Raw genomic sequence first — 21,199 nt, forward strand, 5'->3', positions numbered from 1 at the left:
AACTATGCAGAGACTACAACATAATGATGGTTTATTGCCCAAAAAAATGGAATGTGTGCTGCTAAACCCAGCCAGATGATGGCTATAAAGAGAAAACCGGTGTTAATTAACCTTTACAACCACCTGCATATTCAGCAGCTGTAGCAGGACTGGTTCCTCCTAAGCTGCCCTCAGACAATTTCCTTCACTCCTCTGCTTTAATGAATTCCCAAGCACTGCTCAGAGCAAACACACCAAGGTTGGTGGCAGAGCTCTGTTCCACGGCTGCAGGGACAAATGGAACTGGGAGGGACACCGAGCCCTGTGCTGGCTCTGCAGGGCAATGCCTCCCACCTGCCCTCCCACCGGCACTGCACTGCCACGCCGCAGGCACCGGGAGCATCAGCAACCCCCAAATCACACAGGTCCAGTGCTGGGCTTCCTTAGAAACCCGGGGAAGGCAGCCAAGCATGTACTTCCTTAGGCTTGGGAGAACTCGTGCTGCAATGCAGAGCTGGCTCTGGGCAAAGCTATTAATTATTTCTGCTTTCACTTCTTTGGGAAACCCTTTCCAGGGCTTCATCACCAGCCTAACAGCCTGCAGCACTTGAGGGTGCACAGAGCTGTGTTGAAGCACCCAGTGCTAACACCTGCATCCCAGGAAAGCAGAGGTTAGTACATCAATTATCACCGAAGGAGTGCCTGAGTGGTTTGTCTACCCTTCAGACAGTACTGCAGGCTTTGTGCTGTCCTCACCAAGAAAAGAAAGGAAAAAAATACAACTTGGGGGATTTTTCACGATCCTAAAAATACCCCTGGTGCAGTCAGTGGCCAGTGGCTGCAGCTGCCTTTTGCCAAGCCCAGCTAGGCTGTGGGGGCAGTGGGGGATGGCTGGATTCTCCCAAGAAAATGCAGCAGCAGCATGGAGAATATAGCACACATCTCATCTAGTTGCCATGGAGTCTCCGTGTATTTCCTCAGGAAAATTTAACTATGATACAGCAGTTGCACTGACCAGATAAAATATATTTTTAATCTGTATTCCTTTTTGTCTCCAGCAAATGTCAAATTTTGCAAAATAAATCCATGCTCATGAAAGCCACCCTGCTCTGCACACAGCAGCTTGACTCGGCAATTTAAGGCTCACATCAGCATTTTAGATTTTATTCAATTCATCCTGCTAAGTCATTCCACAGTACCAAAACACTTTCAAATGGGTGTCTGTTCATAAGCTTTTCCACGAACAAGATAAAGAGAAATAGGTATCATTTGGAAAACTGCTGGTTTTCCTTTTGCTGTTACATAAAATTTTGAGGTTTTGGTGTATATCATGCAAGAGTGTTATTTCAATAACAAGGGGCAACAGCTTCACACTGAATGAGGGCAGGACCAGATAGAATAACTGGAGAAATTCTCTCCTGTGAAGGTGGGGAGGTTCTGGCACAGGTCATCCAGAGAAGCTGTGGGTGCCCCATCCCTGGGAGTGTCCAAGGCCAGGCTGGATGGGGCCCTGAGCGCCCTGGTCCAGTGGAGGGTGCCCCTGCTCGTGGCAGGGGTTGGAATGAGATGGGCTTTAAGAACCCTTCTGACCCAAACCCTTCTGTGATTCCCTGACTCCCAGCAGTAACTAAACAGAGCTGATATTAAATCCATGGACATCCTGTGGAGAGGCTAAAACAGAGATAACTTGCACTGTTACCTGAGTTAACTAAGCAGAACTGAGTCTCCCTGGCCTAGGAATATGGATGGCAGCAACAAATATTTTCCTTTGGGTAGCTTTGATGTCCAGCACCATGTTCATCAGCAAAAATAGAAAAGGTTTGCTGAGCTTAACTATTCTCCACTCATGTATGGGGGTCTTTTGGGATATCTTAGTTACTGCCTCCTCTTGCTCCAGCAGTGAGACTAAAGTCAACAAAATGCACGTGATTTCATCCTCCCTGGTGCACTGGTGCCTTTAAAAAGAAATAAAGCAGGGGAACAAGAAGGCTCCAGTGGATCCAGGCAGTCCCCAGTAAATCATGGCCTGAGCAGCGAGGCACGAAGTGGCTTTTTATCTGCTCCAGTCTCCTGTTGCACCAGCCTCACTGGTTTTGAGCAGTGACATGTCTCTCTTAGACATCCTGCCATAGCACAGGCCAGAAATAGTTAATAATTTAAAATAAGCTTAAATTATTCAACCTAAAACAGCTTAGAAAGGCTTGTAATATGGTTCTATCGGCTGAAATAATTTTCTACCAGCCTGGGGAAATAAGAGCTACACTCATTTTGGGTGAACACCACTTGTCAATGCTGCCTTATTTCAAATACAGGAATAAAGAGAAGGCAGATCTAAATTATCAGGCCAAAAGAAATCCACATCCCTCCTCAGGTCACGTACAAGAGCAGCATCCCATTAATATTTGCTAAATATGAAACACTGAGTTTTTCCTGACCCAGACAATCAGTTTCACTGGACTATTTGAGAGCACAGGCAAATAGGGTAACTTAAAATCTTGCGTTACATCTCTTCCCTTCCTCCTTCTGTTCATTCTTATCCTATCTTCATCAGAAAAGGATTCTGCTGGAGGACAAAAAGCTGACCTTAAACAGAAATGCGTACTCTGAAACCTACTTAGGCTCACCTCCCCAAAATGTCTCTTCTCCAAAGCCCTAAGCAGCTAATGAACCTGCTAGGTTTTGGGGAGGTTAACATGCTAAATCCTTCATTAGCATCAACAAAATGAAGGTAATTACAGACATTTTTTTAATTGCAGCCTTTGTTTTCAGTCACTTATAAAAGGGCAGCTAGCAATTAATCTGTATTGATCCGTATGTGGAAGGCCTTAGCATAGGAATGAGTGTTAACGTGGTTTTGAAGCAAGTCTGAAAAAACTATAAGCAACACACTAAATATATTTACAATACATGGAACTTCCACAAATAATTCCCAAGTGAAAACCCTTGAAGTGCACCACCTCTGTGAACCACCTGAAATTCACTGAATTACATTCCTCAGATTTCAGTAATTCCTGTTATGTGCTCCAATACTACATATTGGAGCATATAATAGGAGCTGTTGTATTCCCCAACTGTGTAACAACGGGGAATATCTAAACCTACCTGGATAACCCCATGGAGTGAATAGGGGAAAAATATTGATTTTTGCTGTCTAAGACTAAAACGACAGGTTGCTAACACGCACATTCATCAAGATGTATGGAAGAGCTCGTCAGATGTTCAAACAAAACTACCAGTACCATGAGTGCACAAAGGAACTGCCTGAGACTGACCCAGAGAACAGGAATTCTTTTTTACACAACGTGAAGTACCACCCACATTCCCAAAAAGTAACCCAGAAGACGTTTTGTGAGCAGAGCCAGGTCAATAAAGTGTGACAATCCATCTGCCTGCCAGCTGTAGTGTGTGGCACCATCTCAGGAAGGAGGTGGTGCCCTGGATGGCAGCACTCCTGCTCCCTACTCCCACCCTCTGCATGCACTATAGATTGGCAATACATCCCCCAGGCATGGCTCCAGCTTTCCCCATTAAACCATCAACCCAGAGCTCATATGCTGCTCTCACTTCAGGTGCCAAACTTTCCCCAGGAGTTCAGTGGAAAAGCCTGAGGGACTAAATTACAGAAGCTAGATTTCAAAAAGCTTGACACTTCACAATTTAACATCTGACATCCTCATTAAACATTTTTTTAATTGCTTAACACAAAGCTACCCAAACATCATATAATAATTCTTCCAGTGGTGCAGGAAAAGTAATGAATTTAAAGGACACAAAATATTTCACAAGGAGGATTCAACAAATCCATCCCCAAAGTGACAAAAGTTTATTATGGATGATTTCCTACAATGTGCAAATGCTCTCTCAACTTTTTTAAATCTTTCATGCTAAGTTAAATTTGCAGAGACAGGATAGGTGGACAGTCACCGTAGGCAGGTGGTGACATTTCTCCTCTCTCTAGGCTGCTCTTTTAAAAGCTCAGCAGAAGTTCTTTTCACTGATAAAGACAAAGGGAGAGATGGAAACTTGGGCATTTTGGACACTTTCATAACTTTTTAGAAACAATCACATAATGAGTTAATGCTGCCATAAAATCCTAAGTGTCTGCCATGACACTGTATTGCACCCACAAACTTTACAATGCTGAGGGATTTAGCATTCCAGGAACACATTTTCCTCCTCCTGCATCTAGTGTCTCACACAATAGAGCTGACAGACCCTGTTAATCTTTTCCCCAGTATTCCAGCTATGGATTAATTCAACTTAAACTTCTGAAGAGGCACAGTCACTCACAATACCAATACCACATTGAGATAAATTATCTGTGTTTTGAAATACTGTCTACATATGATTTATTAAGATTGAATAAATCCTGTGTTTCAAAAGTTACCAAGGAAATTAACTGAAATACCACATATAAATCAAGGAATGATTAGACAACAACATAAAGGTGAGCAAATTTAAACTTGAAAATTGCTCATTTCCCATCAGAAGCGAGGGAATTGGAGATCATCAATCTTGCTTCCCTTCAGAACACCATGTATTTGTGCCCATGCACATCACACCCCTCAAACAGGATATGGAGAAAATGAAGCAGCAAGTCCCAATCTATTCTGAAGTGCAATGTCATCCAAAGAAGCTCCATTTCACAAGGAAGCAAACCAGCAAGGTATTATTTTCACCCCCAGAAATAGCTTCACAAGGAAAATATTAGCTTGAGATACAGAAGGAAAACGCTCAAAGGGTATCAGGAATAGGCACCTCCTACACAAACACTCCATTACAAAACACCAAAAAGGTTTTTTTTCATGGCTGGAGAGGCATTTGAAACATCTAGAAACTCCAGTGAATCACAGAGACATTTGCCGAGGCAACAAACACAACTCTGAAAAGACAAGACATATTCAGCGCTAAGGAAAGAACAGCAGGTTAAAGCTGCAATGAACCTTGAAAGCTCCAGCACACAGAGGTCAAGCAGTGAGAGACTCTTTCCCTTCCTTATCCTGACAGGAACTCCACAGGGATCCCAGAGCAGGTTCACACCAGGTGAAATAGTGGCTGGCATCCATGAACCACACAAGAGTGTCCAAGAGCAAAGAACTGGCTCTCTGCATGACTTCCTCCTCCTCAGGATGCCTTTTTCTAGAGCACCAAGCACTCCTTCGTTCCTCCACATCCTCTTTCCTCCCTGAACTCTGGCCCTTTCCAAAGGGATGAACTGTGGGGCTGCCAGCCTCAGTGCAGAGCCCATGTACCCAATGACAAACAGCCACCCTCCCTGCCAAAGTTGTGCTTGAAATTCAAGTGGGCCTGGATTTAAGACAAATCTGACAACATTTTCTAGAATGTAAGAAGTCTTTCATTTTCTTCTTTTGTGAAAAAGGAGATGGTAATATGAAACAATGTCTGCTGTTGAGGTAAAACAAAGCAAACTCATTTCCTGTCTCCTGCAGCTCCATAATGGAAGGCACTTAGTGCACGTTGACTCTTCCCCACACACAGTGGAATTCTGCTAGGAGCAGAATCCCTCCATCCTTGTCTTTCTGCAGGTATTGTCCAGCAGTAGCTCTGTGTGAGCTTCAGCTGTGCTTAGGGTGTCAAGGGAAGGACAAAATTCACCTGATGCCATTGGTTCTCAATTTCTTTTAGCAAACAGTGATGGATATTCCAGATGCTGTAGAACATTTTATGCTAAGAAGGCTGAACTCATGAATCTGGCCTGAAAAAAGGTATAAAAGTTTTTTTAACCTTTTTAAAAATACTGAATAAACACCCAACTACTGCCAGTACAGACCAGATGTCAAACTCTGTCGCCATGACTGATGGCAAAATGGTAACAGCCATCAGCTTACCACATCTGTGACATTCCAAAACCAGTTTCATTTGGCAGTAGAATCCATTTTTATAACAGTTTTTTTCTTTGGGATTTTATGTGGGCTTTCAAAAATCTTTTCAACACTTGTCACATGCAGAAACAGGAAGCTATGTCTGCTTTGAGAAGTTCTTTAGACAGCGAGAAGCAAGCATGTGTTACATAGAGCCAGGGGCTAGGCAGCTGGATTCCCAGGCTGTAATTCCAGCTTGGCTGCTGACTCAGAGAGTGACGGTCACAGAACCACCCCAGTTCCCTTGCCTCACTCTGCAAAGGGTGAGCCACAGGCAGCTCTCTCCAAAGGCGCCGAGAGGCCAGTGGAGCTGGGCCTTATGTATCCTGGATTTAGGCAAAATGGAATTAAATTGCCATAAAATCTATATATTTGAAGCTGCTCACCTGCTGTGTTAGTACCTGGTTTTTAATGTTCTTGACACATTTAATGTTCTTGACACATAGGGTACCCATACAATTATTCAGAAGGTGCAGGGCTATTTACATACGCATGTTTGCACCAGTACCCTTGTTTCCACACTGCAAGAAAAGGTCAGACCTGCATAAAAGGGAAAATTTCCAACTTGGATGCAAGATAAGCACAGCTACATCTTGTCGACCGGTTTTTAAAATCAAATGAGTCAATCTCAAAAAAAACACAAGAGAAAGTCTTCAGTGTGCAAAATCCTTTTCCCAGTTTTTGAGCATGGAATTATTCTGTTCATCCTTAAAGAACCATTAAGGCTGGCCAAGAGAGGATGTGAGCAGCTCACTGCTCCTGCTGGCCAGGGGCCTGTGAGGGCCCGGGGCTGCATCAGGCAGCAGCTGTGACAACATCTCAGAACGTTCTAGTCCCAGCCCAGCAACACAGGGCTGCAGCCAGCTTGCAGTGCTGCTCCCAGACAGGTGATGGTCACATGGCAAAACACTCAAGAGGCAGAGGAACAATGAGCCCACACCCTGCAGCATCCCTGGGAGCCCGGAGAAGGGTGGCATGGTACTAACAGATGCCCTGCATCCTGACGGAGTGGAAGACCTAAAGCCATGGCCCTTCATTTATCCTCTTTTGCATAATCAGGATGTTCCAGGGACACAGGAAAAGTTTCTATCACGAGGCCAAAGGAGCACTTTGTGCACTCGGCACATACTGGTGCAGAGCACGTATCCAAGTGAGGGTTGGGAAAGACAGCCCACAGCACCTGACACATTGCCCCACTCCAATGATCCTTCCACAAACAAAATGGATCTCTATTGTAGGGAAAATCCACCCACTGCAGTGTAAGGCCTTTCAAACAAATCGCAAAGTTGGAATCAGATTCCCCCTATGCAGAAACACTCTAAGTGCTGAGAGCAAACAAAAATATATTCATTTGCATTTTGCCTCTCATGGACCTGCACATCTAATTTGTTCCTAGCCTCCATTTTCCAAGAAAGCCAACAAGAACTGGGCGGGCCCCTACTAGGAGATAATCCCATTTCACAGTAAAACCATTTATTGCTCTTCAGGAATTAAAGTGACAGATACATAAATATCTCACAGATATGTACCTCACTTAAACCGATGATTAAATAAAAAGACGGCATGTAGCATATATTCTCTATTTGGGTTGTTATGTGTATGTGTGATGGGTGCGCATACAAGCCCACATTTCTGCTCTACACCCTGCATTGTGCACAGCACGGGCGTGTACAGATACAGACATAAACAACTCATGGCTGTGCTGCTGTGTGCATCCTGCAGCAGCAGCAGCAGGATGGAAAAGCCCAGGATGACCCACCCCCTGACCATCTGACTGAAGGCAAGTTTAGGGTGCAGCCAGGCACTTGTTTATGTAACAGCAAGGTACAGCCGCAGTAGAAGGCAGCCAGGAGCAGGGGTGGAATATTAAAAAGGAGGAAAGGCACCAAGTACTGGAGTGTTCCCTGTGTTTCCTAAGCAAAGCCTGCTGGTGATCTCTGGATCCAGCAATCTGGTGAGGAGCCTGCATCAGCACACACGGTTACCAAAAGGGATGTGGCCTGAGCCTGTCTGCTGGCAGCCAGGGATATGCTGCACTCTGGGAAGAGAGATAGCAGGAGGGACAGCATTAATTCCATCCAGCTTTAATTGAAGCAGTCCAACAGGCATTGCAATCAAACACGTTGAGGAAATAGGACTTGTGACAATCGGGAAAAACAACACACGCTGCAATTAAGTAACTGAGATGGGTGCTGGGCAGACAGGAAAAAAAAGCCCTTCCAGCAAGGACATCTACACATTAAGTACATTTTTTAAAAAGGCTGTTTTGCAGAGGATTCCACAATCAAAAATGTAATCACAAAAACTCCCTTATGCTGCAGTGCCCCATTTAAGGGATTAGGAGAGTAATCACAATCTGCTCAAGCAGCCCTGCCCAGCATCCAGACACTGCATCCATGATAAATGACATTCCTGGTTTTGATAAAGACAATTTGGATGTGACTGAATAAACTCAAAGTGAGCGTTTGAAAAGTCATGGAGATCACACCCAGAGGTCCCAAAGGCATCAAACGGCCTCTGTTATTTTATTTAAGCCATGCAGTTCAGAATATAAAAACGCCTTAAGACTGAATGCAAAACAAATTTAAAACTGTCCAGGTATGCCAAGGGAGCAGATGGCTTCTGAATTCTAGAGATCTGCCAAAAGGATCTGTAAATTCAAACATCACATGGTTGAATTCTAGGCTTTTATTTTCACAGATATCTGTGTTTACGTGCAATGTAGCAGAAAGGGGAGAGGGGCAGGGGGGGGAATTGCCTCTTGATATTTTCCAGAGAAATTAACAAAGAATGGATAAAAACACAGAGTCAGGGAATGGGTTAATGGGTATCACAAGCCACAGAATCCAGAGATGGAAGAAAAGAAACAGCAATGAGAAAGCATTAACACAGGCACTCCCATGTATCACAGTCCTAAAGCTGAGACCAACAGAATCTTCATTTTAGTATTTTCTCCACTACTGTATTTTTTGTGTCTGGAAACTATAGAGTGATTTGGCAAACAAATGACTTCTATTGATTTTCTTATTGTTCTCTATTTTTTCATCCCAAGACAATGAGAGATATTCCCTCTAACACAGAAGGAAAACAACAATTAATTATAAATCATGAGAAACCTCCCCAAAGTCAGAACAATCTAAAGAGCTATACCTTAAGAAAACTAGAAATTGCCATCAGTAACAGAGGCAAACCCGTCAGATTGCAGACTTGTGTGCCAGGCCCTGCCTAGACAAATATACCTGCAGTGTGCAATGTAAATACACTGAATCACAGCGGCAAGCCCAGAATCCCTTTTGTGACACCCAAAAACTGCAACACAGCTCAGCTGATGCTCCCAGCACCCCAAGGCGGGTCCTACACACAGCACTGAGCATTGCTGAGGGGGTGAGAAGCGGAACTAAAAATGGGAAACGGGGGAGACATGCTGTTGTGAAGTAGAGAAATGCACCTTGGCACTGTAAAGCACAAGCACAGTCACCTCCCTGCCTTGACAACTTCTCCAGATCAGCCAGGAGCTTGGAGCACCTGGCTGGGAATGATGGCAGGGAGCTCCAGGCCTTCTGGGATGAAGGGAAAGTGGAGATACAGCATGTCATCTTTATGTACATGTTCCCTGCATGGCTGTGGGCTGCCATGGCTGGCAGCACTTTAATCTCACTGCAGATGGGCTAAGACCACAGCAGGACTCAGAGGGGATGGGAAGGGATGCAAAAGGGAAATTTGATGGGAAAGGTCTGGAAAATGAAGGGGAGAGCATTGCACATGGCAGCAAACACCTGTCAAGTGCTGCACAGACAGAGGAAGGGTGGGGGGAAAGGGAGAAGGGGGCTGGTTTCCCCCTCATACCTTGCGTTTCCGATCAGCCCTAGAGATTTTCCGCTGCCTTTTCCTTTCCTTCTCAAGGTTTCTCTCCCTCTCTTCGATTTCAGACTCTCGAACTTTTTTAATGGAAGCGGCCGCGTGAGCCATTTTGGCGAGGAGAAGCCCAGCCCCAAGGAAGCTGTCCTCAGCACACGCGGCTATCCAGGTGATTTATTTTTTCCGCAAGGGCACTGGCTGCGAGCCACAAGTTCACGGCGTAATCCACTCTTCCTCCTCGGGCAGCCCAGGAAAGGTCACAGCTCTGCCCCAGCCCCTGCAGCACCCATGGCTGGGGAGCAGCAGAGCCGTGGCCAGCACGCAGGGTGCCAAAGTGCCCACAGCCACACACACGCGAGCAGCCAGAAAATCCCTCCTAGAAGGCTGCAAGCCCTTCAGCTTGGTGGTGCCTGCAAGAGAAGGCGGGCTTCAGACTCAGCTGGGAAGGAAGAAAAAAAAAAAAACCAGAGAGGGGGAAAAAAAAAGGAAAAGAAAAATCGGCCTTTAAACACACATCACCAAATTGGGAAGGTCTTTTGGGATTCCTCCGGAGAGACTGCGTCTTCTGGCTAGGAGGAGGGCTCCACTTCAGCATCCCCAGTGAGAGGAGGAGGGGGCAGCTCCCGTCAGCTTCTCACATCGCCTTCACGCAGGGTGAGAAGAAAATGGTGCAGTCTGACTTACTGAATTGCTGCTGCTGCCACCGGCTGTGCCGGAGCCCGGCACACGCCTTGCTGCTCCCCTCCTCCTGATCCTCCCTCACTGCCGAGGCGGTCCGTAGGAAGCCGGGAGGAAAATGCTCGGGGCTGGGAGAGCCCAGGCTCAGCCTGCTCACCTGCAGGCAGTGGGAGACACGCCTGGAAAGGGCTGGCTGTGCTCAAATCCTCATTGTGCCTCTCTGCAGCCACGTGAGGCTGCATCAAGAGAGCTGCATTCAGCAGCGAGGAGGGACAGCACAGAGCACGCAGCGTAATCTGGGCTCAGCCTGCCCCGCTAGGCTCAACCCAACCAAAGGAAAAATAATACCACCAGGGGTGCTGCTTGTTGTTTTTCAACCCCAAAAGCTGCTCTCAGGCACTTCCTAAAACAGGTTCAGAAGGCCTGCCTTGAAGATGGACAGTGCTTGTACCTGCAGACCAACAGTGACCAAGAGAGACAGTGACAATATCTCTCTACTTAGGCGCTCCCATTGCCCAAATATCATTCGAGTATGGAACACTAATTACTGGCACTAATATCGAAGACAGATGGGTCTGTCATTTCCTCATTGCTTATGGCCCTGCTAAACCAGCACATCAAAGTTCTTCTCCCGCCTGCTCGGGTAACTCTTATTGCTATCAGCATCAAGATTTTATTCATCAAAACAGGCCCCGGATAGATCAAAAGAGGCTTTGCATTGGTTGCTAGCAGACAACTGATCCCAGTCCACTCCCTCCAGCACCACTGCTCCAGTCTCTTCAGGCAGGTGCTGAGGGAGAGGCAGGATGGGACTCCCCAGTGCAGCAGAGCCATCTGCATCCCTGGCTTAGTCACCACCCCAGAGCCACAGGGATGCAGCAGCTCACTGACACCAGCACTAAACCCCACCAAACCAAAGAAACAATTCCCTGAGCCAAGCTCCCCCCTGCAATGCATCCCCTGACTTCAGGGAATTGCACTGAATGGTCCCTAGAGCCATGCACCATGAATTCCTCTGTAACACAGCCCCACCACAAGCGACAGACATCCTGAGAGCTCTTCATGTGACAGCAGCTCATAGATCAGCCTGAATTCCCCCCTCACACTGCCCTACTACCCCACAGAACTTGGTGGTCCCCAGTTCATATGAAGCAGGACCGCTGATTGTCACCATGGAACTAATTCTCATTGATGACTTCCTTGGTTACTATAAGGTTTCACTTTGAAAATATCACAGACCAAATTTTCACAAAGGATTACATATGAAAACTACAAAGCATTATAAAAGCATCTTTAAAACAGGGATCTATTTTGCATTTGAGCCAGTGATCTGTGCATTCAATCCAATACACATTTCCCTAGTGGAAGGAGGCATGGGAAGCAGCAGGGCAGGAAGTGTCAGCCAAGCTTTTTCTGGCTCCTCTCTTCGTACAGGCCGACTTTCTCTCAGTTGTTCCATTTGTGGAAAACTAGGCTACACAAAGCTATGGCTAAAACACAAGTGGCTGCAGCAACAGCCACCACAACAGTGAGACAGGTGGAGGCAGCCATGGGAATAGAATAAGGGGGAAGATTGGAATCCCTGATAGGACTCTGGCATGCCTTGTCCTCTTCACATTGTATGAACCTCACAAGTACCATCACTTGTAAACCAGAAATTAACAGCTGGTAGTCTAGAACTGAACTTTCCTGATATCTTTCCAACCTCTTCATGGGATCTTAAACAACAAGTTTGAAAATAAGACCAAATCCCAAGCCACCACACTTAAAAACCCCAGTCTTAGGATTTCCCCAGATCATGGTTCAAGGTGTCTAAGCCACTAAAAGCTTAAATCCTGCAACATGGTCCACACAGCAGGGTTTTATACACAGGAGGGTTTATGGCAGTCATTATTATCAAACAATTTGTCATCTTTTGGTGATTGATACATGCAGGCTCATCACCTCAGTATCAAATTATTATTCTTTCAGGAAACTCGCTTACAAGTTAACCAAGGACTTGATGTACCTTCTAACCCAGGTCACACAAGAGAAAAACATCAGACACTGGAACTGAACAACTGGTGCCAAGTAAAAGGAAATAAGATAGCAAATATTCTTTATAGGATTACTGGCAAAGAAGAACTTCAGGCCAGCTCTATGAATTCACTACTATGTACCACAAACATTTCCTCCCTAGCCTCAAAGAGACATAAAAATATGGAAGGAAAGAAAAAAAAGTTACTTTTGATAGATTATTTTGGAAAGAGTATATCTTGTCTGGGGAGAATAACATAAAGTATCAATATTTGACACAGCTTATGTCCCTGCAGGAAAGAAATATTCTGTTTTAAGACATATTTTCCTACAAAAAAAAAAAAAAAAAAAAAAAGAACAGGCTTATCATCACATTATGTATAGAGATCCTAACAAAAACAAATTCTTCTGCAGACATCAGTCTGAAGATTACATTTTCAAGTAAAAATGGAGACTGAGCAATTTCCCCTAAACATAGAAAACGTATTGTGGAGGTGCTACATGAGAAGAGCAGAACATACAGCGATGCTGTCACAAACCATGTGTGGGAGGGGAGTGGGAGAGTGGGCAGATGCACAATAACAGAAGAACACAGTTCCAGAAAAAGGGTGGGTTTTCTCTGAAATGCATGTATCATCCTCAGCTCAGGATGTAGAAATACAAAACTTGTGACATTCAACAAATTTCCATTTGGGATAACAAAGCCCATAAGGCTTCAGCATGTCCAGAGCCCTGTGTGATCTGGGAGCAGCCTCCAAGTGATGAACCTCACCAAGAGAGCTCCCCCATCTTGAGATACCAAGAGACTTCCCGCATCTTGAGCTACCAAGATGGGGATGCTTCACTGGGGTTCCAGCTCCTGCCTGCCTATTCCCAAGCTGGCATTAAGCATCAGCTTCCTGACCTGATGTGCTGATTTCACAGTCCCCAGGTTCTGTTCTCTCGCCTATCCCACCAGCTGAGACACTCAGGGCTGGCACTGCAGGGCTGCAATGGCCACAGCTGTGACCAGCACCGGGCTTCACCTGCCAGCTTTCAGGCAGATAGACCGGATTTGCTGAGCAAATCAGTATTTGCAGTCTATAAAAACCTAGTGGGTGAAACCCAGCAGTAATTGAGTACAAAAAGAGAGGATGTACACAAGTGATTCTCTCCCCTGAAGCATATCCACTGTCAGGGGTCCAGCTCACAAAAATGAGCTTCTCTCCACATAAATCATGTGGGTAGTGCAAAAACAAAGTTAAAGTCAAGCCTAGGAGCCATGCTGAGGAAGTGTGACTCAAAGTTGTTCCCAAACATGCAGAAAAAAAGGGAGGCATTGATGGAGTGGGAAAAGCTTCATAGCCAGAATGGAGACTGTTGTTTCCAGTTCTAAACTCTAGAATATTCAGGAAACTGCCTGGAAATCAAAACCAGTTTCAAACAGCTAGAAATGGGAAAAGGCTGTCCTAGGCAATAGTTGGCCAGGATGAAAACTGGACAACTCAGTATTTTGTCTACTGTCATGGAAAACCCTTTTGGACAAGGCAGGTTACAATTCCCTAAGGGAATTAGGCTCCCTCCAAAGCAATTCCCTGTCTAAGTTGTACACAATACTGCGCAGGTGCATGCATGAAGTATTTCACAAAATCTGCAACAACCATCATCCCCGCCCCTACAAATTGTGCACTGATTTAAACTTCTGCTCCTTACTGAGAGGCAGGACAGGTTAGGCCAGGCTTGGAGATGGGCACACAGCTCTGAGTGGCCTGGAAACCAGAGAGCCCTGGCTCACTGAATTAGCTCACCTCCACCCACAAGCCAGGTAAAGACCTTCCCTCTGCTGCTATTCTAGCCAAGCTAAATGGCAGGGGTGGGCAGCCTTCCCCCTCTCCTCAGGAAGCTCTTCTCTCCACACCACCTCTTGAGGGATGCAGATGGAGGTTATGGAATTATTTTTATAGGCACAAAACAACTTGGAAATTCCAGAGCAGAGTAACAAAATACTTAATTCAACTAAAGTATTCCTAGGGATTGTGTGTATTAGCATACTCAGCCATTTCAGTGCCTACAGGACTACGTATTCCTAGAAAAGCAGCAAAGTAATCATTGCAGAAAGTAAAAGCACAAAGCTAACTACGGAAGCACAGGCTACAGTTATAAATTGCCTCCTGTATCGCTCACCATTTAACCCACACCCTTAGTTACTAGTCACGTACTAGTTATCCTATAGGTATGTAGTTCTAAAGGTACAATAACACTGGAAGTAAGTTAGCAAGCACATCTCCATGCCGTATAGGTTTCATTTTATATTTCCTGAGAGAGAATATACTAAGGTTTAAAAAAAAAGCTCTACATTCTCTCATTCTTATTTTACTCGATATGCAAAACAAATGTGGTCTTCTCAAAGTTCTGTGCTGGAAATTAGTGTCACTGAACTGGAACGGAGAAGATGATATATAAAACTATGTCCTGACTTATTCTGTACCTTGAGTATATCTATTTCATTAATTGAAAAGCAAGCAATACCAAAGAAATGAGAAGAGGCAAGTTGAGGTAGGAATGGACCTAAATCAGACCAGTTTTAACATCTTTCCCTTCTTTTCTGTCAGACCACCAGAGTATAGATCACAGCATTGCCACCTTTAGTGGTCATCACCAAGAATATATCACAGATGATACAGCAACATTTCAAATACCACCCACACACAGAGAGCAAGTTTCTGTCTTGAAGGTCTTCAGTTCAGTAGTGACAAATATTAAATGAAACTAATAATTAACCCAGGGGGAAAAAAGAGACACTGCCTAGCTACCTTCATCTTGGAAGAGTTATTGAAAATGGTCATCTGCTCTTATAAAATTATTTTTCCTATATCACAGACAAAGAAAATGAGATCATATGTTCCTAGTAAAATAAGAGCAGTCACTGTGGGATGAGACCAAAGCCTTCTGGCTGCAGTAGTGGTCAAAACTGGGTACCTAACAAGGAGTAGAAAAGGACATGGATGATAATTTCAAATACTCCAGCAGGTTCTGGTTGTTTCAGGCTGCTGGGCATCTGTGCCAGGCATTTTCAGTTACACAGCCATCCTCACCAGCTGTTTTCCAGGAACTTGTGCAGCCTCTGTCTGAACCTTCCTGAATTTCCAGCACCCACAACATATGAAGGCCAAGTTCTGCTGCTCAACTACATATCCAAAATACCACTGCCACAGGTGAGTGCTTACAGACCAGCAAGGAGCCAAGATAAGACAATTCCCATCATAGAATCATGAAAATCCTTACAGTCAGCCTTTGTTGCTGCCCCAGTTGTGCCATGGCAAAGAAAGGCTTTGTATACACCAACAACTTCCCTAACACCAAGGAAATTATGTAGAAAGGCCCTGCAGAGACTGATGTCTCTGGTTTAAAGAAATATCCCAGTTATGAGGTAGAAGTATCCCACCTGCATCCAAGTTGGCAATTCAAGAAGCACATTTGTTTCATCAGAATCCTAAATAAAATACAGATAGGTATTTCTAGCAAGAACGCCCATCCTGTGGTTTTCCAATGATCCCTAAGTTGCATTAACTCCAACTATTGCTCCACTTGTATTTGTTTTCATATTGATTGAAAATATTGATGTCACATTCTATTTTAACCAAGTCAAACAGGGCCTCCTGCAATGACTCACTAAGGGCAACAGCAGATATTTTATTGATTTCAATGGGTGTGGGAACAAGCCTTGATCATTTAATCCAACATTGCAATGTGCCTTCCCATCTTCCTCCCTGCCCTACCTGCTTTCACCTTTGCTTACTGTGTTTGGTTCTGGCCCTGTGAGGGCAGAAGCTGCTGGTAACACAAAAAGGATCCAAGGGACCATTTTGAAGGTGCTTCAGACCTGCTGGGTGTGATTCCCAAAGGGCAGACTGTGCTCTCCAGGCTCACTCCTGGCATTCCCTCACCCCTGCTGTTACCTGGCTGGACCTGTTGCAAAGGGGCAGGGCCCCAGCTGCTCCACTCACAGCTCCCGGAATGTCACCACAGCCAGCACGACAGAGCAGGGGAGCTTGCTGGACTCTACTTCCAGCCTGCTGCTCCCCCAGTGCCACCTGGTGCCACAGACAAGTGCTCCAACAGCCTGAGGGAATGCTAATTCTCTAACCCTGCATCCTGATACAGGACACTTTCAAACTTAAAGGTAATTATCTGGGAAAGAGTCACAAAAAGCAAGTTTCATGCTGAAAGATACCTGCATATATGTCACTTGTGTCCCTGACAGATGAATCCTACCACTTGTAATTTAAAAGTTCTATTGCCTTGTTTTCCCAAAAACAAGGGGAATATTGTCAATGACCAACCTGAGGAGTGAAAAGGAGGGCTCTCGATCCTAACCCAATTGACCTCCCTGATGAAGTAGCTTAGTTCATTCATAAATCATCCTGTTACAATAATGTGGCTGAAGTACAGTGCTGGATGTAGTATAAACAGGTTAACAGAAACATCTGTTGATCTGCAAACAGAATTCTGTTCTCTCAAAGCCAAGAGGGTGATGTAAATAAATATAATTTTACCAACTATAAATAGATGAAAAATAATTACACCAGGCCAGCAAGAGTTTCTAACAGGAAAACTAACTTGTTTGCCACGGGAAGCCTTAAGCCAGTGTGACCCACATCTCATCCACTTTAAATCCTTTCAGTTGCAACCTTGCTGCTGCACATAATCAGCTCTGCTTAAGCAACCTTGCTGTTACGTGTAGTAGTGTGCCTGTACTTCGGTGTTGGACCAGGCAGCACAAGTTCATGTTTGAACGGGCTCTACCTGCCTTGAATTCAAAGGTTACCTGCCCACAGTGACCAAGTCAAAAGCTTGACTGATTGTTACTTACACAATTATTATTTAGTATGTACAGACATGGATTTCCCCACTGTTTCTAACAAGAGAAGACCTGTCAGCTAGTTGTTGATAAAACCAGGATAACATTTTGCACTAAGGATTCTCAAAAGCTCCCAGACACTATCTAAAACACACCCCAAATTAACAGCCATAGTAAACACAGTAATGCATAGAACATTTTTTCTAAGCCAGATAGTTTCCACCTTTGCCTCACCAAGGAAAGAGGGTGAGATTCCTTTATTTTTGGAGTCTCTTCCCCCACCAAATAACTTCAGCTGTCCCAGTGTGTGACCAAGCCAGTACAGACACAGCATTATTGCCTATGGAATACTGAATTCCATATACACAGCCAAACGGCGCCTTTAGCAGGCATTTCTTTGGAAAGGACAGTAAAAGAACGAGTGGAATTTGCTACAGAGCGAATCCCAAGGCCGAGCGCCATGTGCTCCCCTCGGGCCTTTGGTGCAGCACCCTGGAGAGAGCCCAGCACCCTGGAGAGCGCCTGGGGCGGGGATGCACCAGGAGCGCAAAGCCGAGAGGTCAGGAGCCGCTAGGGACCCATCCTGGTCCCCCCTGCAGCCACTGAAAAGTCAGGCTTGTAAATCTAAGCAAGGCAGATGTGTTTCCTGCGGCACAGGCTGGTTTCTGCTGGAAACATGGAGGCACGGGAAGCACATCCGCGTTGTGCTTTCACCAGGAGTGCCCGGGGAATCGATGGCAAACGATCCCCCTCTCCTGGCCAAGCAAGGCTAAAGCAGCCTTGGATTCACACTTCGCACAGCCACAGAGCGATTTGTGTTGGAGGCACCTTAAAGTTCATCCAGCCCCATGCCCTGCCATGGGCAGGGACGCCTCCCACTACCGCAGTCCCTTCCACTAGCCCCGTCCAACCCAGTCTTGGACACTTCCAGGGATGGGGCAGCCACAGCTTCTCTGGGCACTCAGTGCCAGGGCTTCAGCACCCTTACAGGGGAGAATTTCTCCTGGATATTCACTCCAAAACAACCCTTTTCTCAGTTATTGTAGCCCCTCTCCAGCTGTCCTGTAGCCCCTTTGGGCTGAACACTCCCAAGTCTCCTAGCCTGGCTCCAGAGCAGCGCTGCTCCATCACTGAGCATCCTCATGGCCTCCTCTGTGCCTGCCCCAACAAATCCAAGTCTCTCCTATGCCAGGCCACTCAGGGCTGGAGGATCCAGCTGGGGTCTCACAGGAGGGGAGCAGAAGGGAACAGCCACATCCCTTGACCTGCTGGCCACGATTCTGACATGCCCTGTGACAGCTATTTCAGCTTCAAAGTAGCCCAAGCACAAAGTTTTGGGATGGCTGAAACATAGCCCTGGTTTAGGGTGAGACAGAACAAGACACTCCCTGTAGCACAACCACTGTGAAATCCTTGGTATTTCTGTGAAGTCCAAACAAACAGACTACAGGGGAATTTCTAGAGGAAGCACCTGAGAAGATCCAAACACCCAAGGCAGCAGAAATGAAGACATTTTTCCCTGCATGACAGACAAAAGCCAGAAAGCCAGATCTCAACAGCAAACCCACCAAGACACCTGGGCCTCTGACCAGGGTACAGGGCACTGCTGAAGGGCCCTGCCTCCCTCCTGACCTCCTGTTGGTCTCTGAGCCATCGTTTACCTTCTTCAGCAAGCACCTGCCAGGTGACCTTTTCAAAGCATTTCATAACCTATTACAAATAAGTTTCCTAAGCAGTACAAATTTTAAAAGGAATTTTTCAGTCCGCTAAATGCACAGATTCCTCAGAAATCACAGAGGATGTAACTTGTTATCCTTCTATGACTTAAAAGTGTAATGCAAATCTCACTTTCAAATACTGGCTTTTTCCTTGTCCTTCTTAAAAGTAATACTGTAGTATAATTTTTAGGTTTTGGCTTTCAGGCCTGTGTTTACGGCACCATAGACTGAAAAACTCCTCAAAGACACACAGAGAAATATGTATTTGATGCACAGCATTTTCTTTCATTGTGAACTCCTCAGGTTTAAGAGCTTGTCCATGCCAGTACACCTTCAGCTGTGTGAAACAAAGCACTACCCAGAATCAGCAGATACATCTCACACAAAGTACATATTATCACCAACTTGTTCCTCAAGTGCCTTCCATTTCCATTCCTTCCTGGAGAAGATGAGGATGAAAAATACGTCTTTTCAAACAACTAACAGGAATAGCTCCCAATTCACAGAACAGAGACAGTGCTCAGTCGAGATTAATCACCTTCACTTTTGAAAAATAGTATCTTTCTAACAAGAATAATTTCTGAAAAACACTCAGTGACTTCTCAGGAGCCTTGGGAATAGAGACCTTACAAAAAGGGAGCTGTCTGAACCACTTTCCCAAACAACCTTTTACTATTATGAAGACATGAAAATGCACTGCAGAGAACATTACCAAAAACACCTCCTTGCAAAAGCACACTGTAATCTGACAGGCCTGATGTAACTGGGAGCCTTGCTGGAACTCAGCTGTGTTCATCACTTCACTATTCCTACAACACTTAGTGACTTCACATTTCACCAAGACAACAGCACTGAAAATGATGAATAAAGACTCTGGCAATTTACCCATTTCCTTGTCCTTACTCTGGAAGTCACAAAAGAGATGCTCTCACTTGGAAATCAGACATCTGCCTGACTGGGCTAAATTGATTGCGTACTGAGGTGGACATGGGCTGGAAATACTTCTGCACAAATCTAAGCAAAGCTGGCCCTCAGCTGCCAGAGGTCCAGAGCTGAGCTCAACATATCATTTGTATATATGTGGCAAAAGGGCAGATGATTCATTCACATGGGTTAGGGCTGAGCTCTGCATTGGAAAGGGATAAAGGCAGCAAGTGGAGACTTAATATTACAAAGACTGACAAAAAGAACTGTAAACATCTTGATCTAGACCAAAGACATACTTCATCCCTGGCTTTCCCTCCGTTTATCATCCTCAAGCTCTTGCAAAGAGCAAAACAAGCTTCCATCTCCACAACAGCCAGCACTGGATTACAGCAGCATTTTAATTCTACTCTGTCCTCTTCATGCACCTGTGAGCAGAGTATGTGATAGAGGTGATCCTCCCTCCTGGCTCACAGAGCTGCCAGACTGAGAACTCCTTTCAAGACAGAGGATTTTTTTTTCAAGACAAGCTGCTGGCACAACTGCATACAATGGGTTTTCACCGTAGGAGTTACCTGGCCTGTATGAAAAAGGCAGAAGCTGGACTTTGCAGTGAGAGATAACACAGACAAACATTAGCTAACATTTAACACATTGCCAGGGATGTGACAAACCTAGATTTAAAATCCCAGGTGTCCTATCTCCTCAATGAATTAATGGCCCAATTAAAACACTTATTTATGTAAAGTAGAACAGCTCCCAAAAAAAGAAGGAACAGACTAGTCAAGCACTAATATATTCATCTGGGATCTCAGAAACCTCTCTGAATCCAAAGTCTCCAAGCAAAGCCACAACCACCAGTCTTTTGACAGAGATTTGACACTGTGCCACCAAGCAGGCTCCCAGAGCACTGAGTCAGCCAACACATCCCCATGGCAGAGGACACTGGTCAGGTGTAAAAGCAGCAAGGGCACCTCAGCACTTTGTGCTTCATCTTTCAGCTGGGTTCAGTTGTAGCCTTGTGCTCTCATGCTTATCTGGTCTTTGTTGGTGCTGGCTTCAAGGTCATGCATTGTCCACCATTCCACATTGCAGAGATAGCCTGAGACATCATCTTTTCCATACTGAAGAGAAACATTTGCAAACTTTTCAAAATCCTAAGTAGAACAACACAATCCCTAGGATTCACCCCTCTGTAACTGCAACCAGCCAGCAGACAGGATTTACAAGTCCCTTCCCCTCCTTTAGGCATCCTTTCTCTTCCTTGCAGACACAAGGATACAGAGCAGAGGGCTTTCTTAACA

The 21,199-nt window shown here is 45.3% G+C and overlaps 1 protein-coding gene across 10 annotated transcripts in view; it reads right to left on the reverse strand.

The window, feature by feature from the left end:
- ANK2 (ankyrin 2) overlaps positions 1–21,199 on the reverse strand; it is a 254,369-nt gene that overhangs the window by 139,685 nt on the left and 93,485 nt on the right. The window contains exon 1 of one of the 10 annotated variants that reach the window (XM_030947250.1): positions 9,708–10,847. The exons of the other annotated variants lie outside the window; for them this stretch is intronic. Within the exon in view, the coding sequence (XP_030803110.1) occupies positions 9,708–9,830 (123 nt within the window). The 5' untranslated portion in view covers positions 9,831–10,847. Of the gene's footprint in view, positions 1–9,707; positions 10,848–21,199 lie in introns of those variants that run through there. 10 annotated transcript variants of the gene reach the window in all.

The sequence above is a fragment of the Camarhynchus parvulus genome, chromosome 4 (genome assembly GCF_901933205.1).
Source record: "Camarhynchus parvulus chromosome 4, STF_HiC, whole genome shotgun sequence".
Taxonomy (NCBI): Eukaryota; Metazoa; Chordata; class Aves; order Passeriformes; family Thraupidae; genus Camarhynchus; species Camarhynchus parvulus.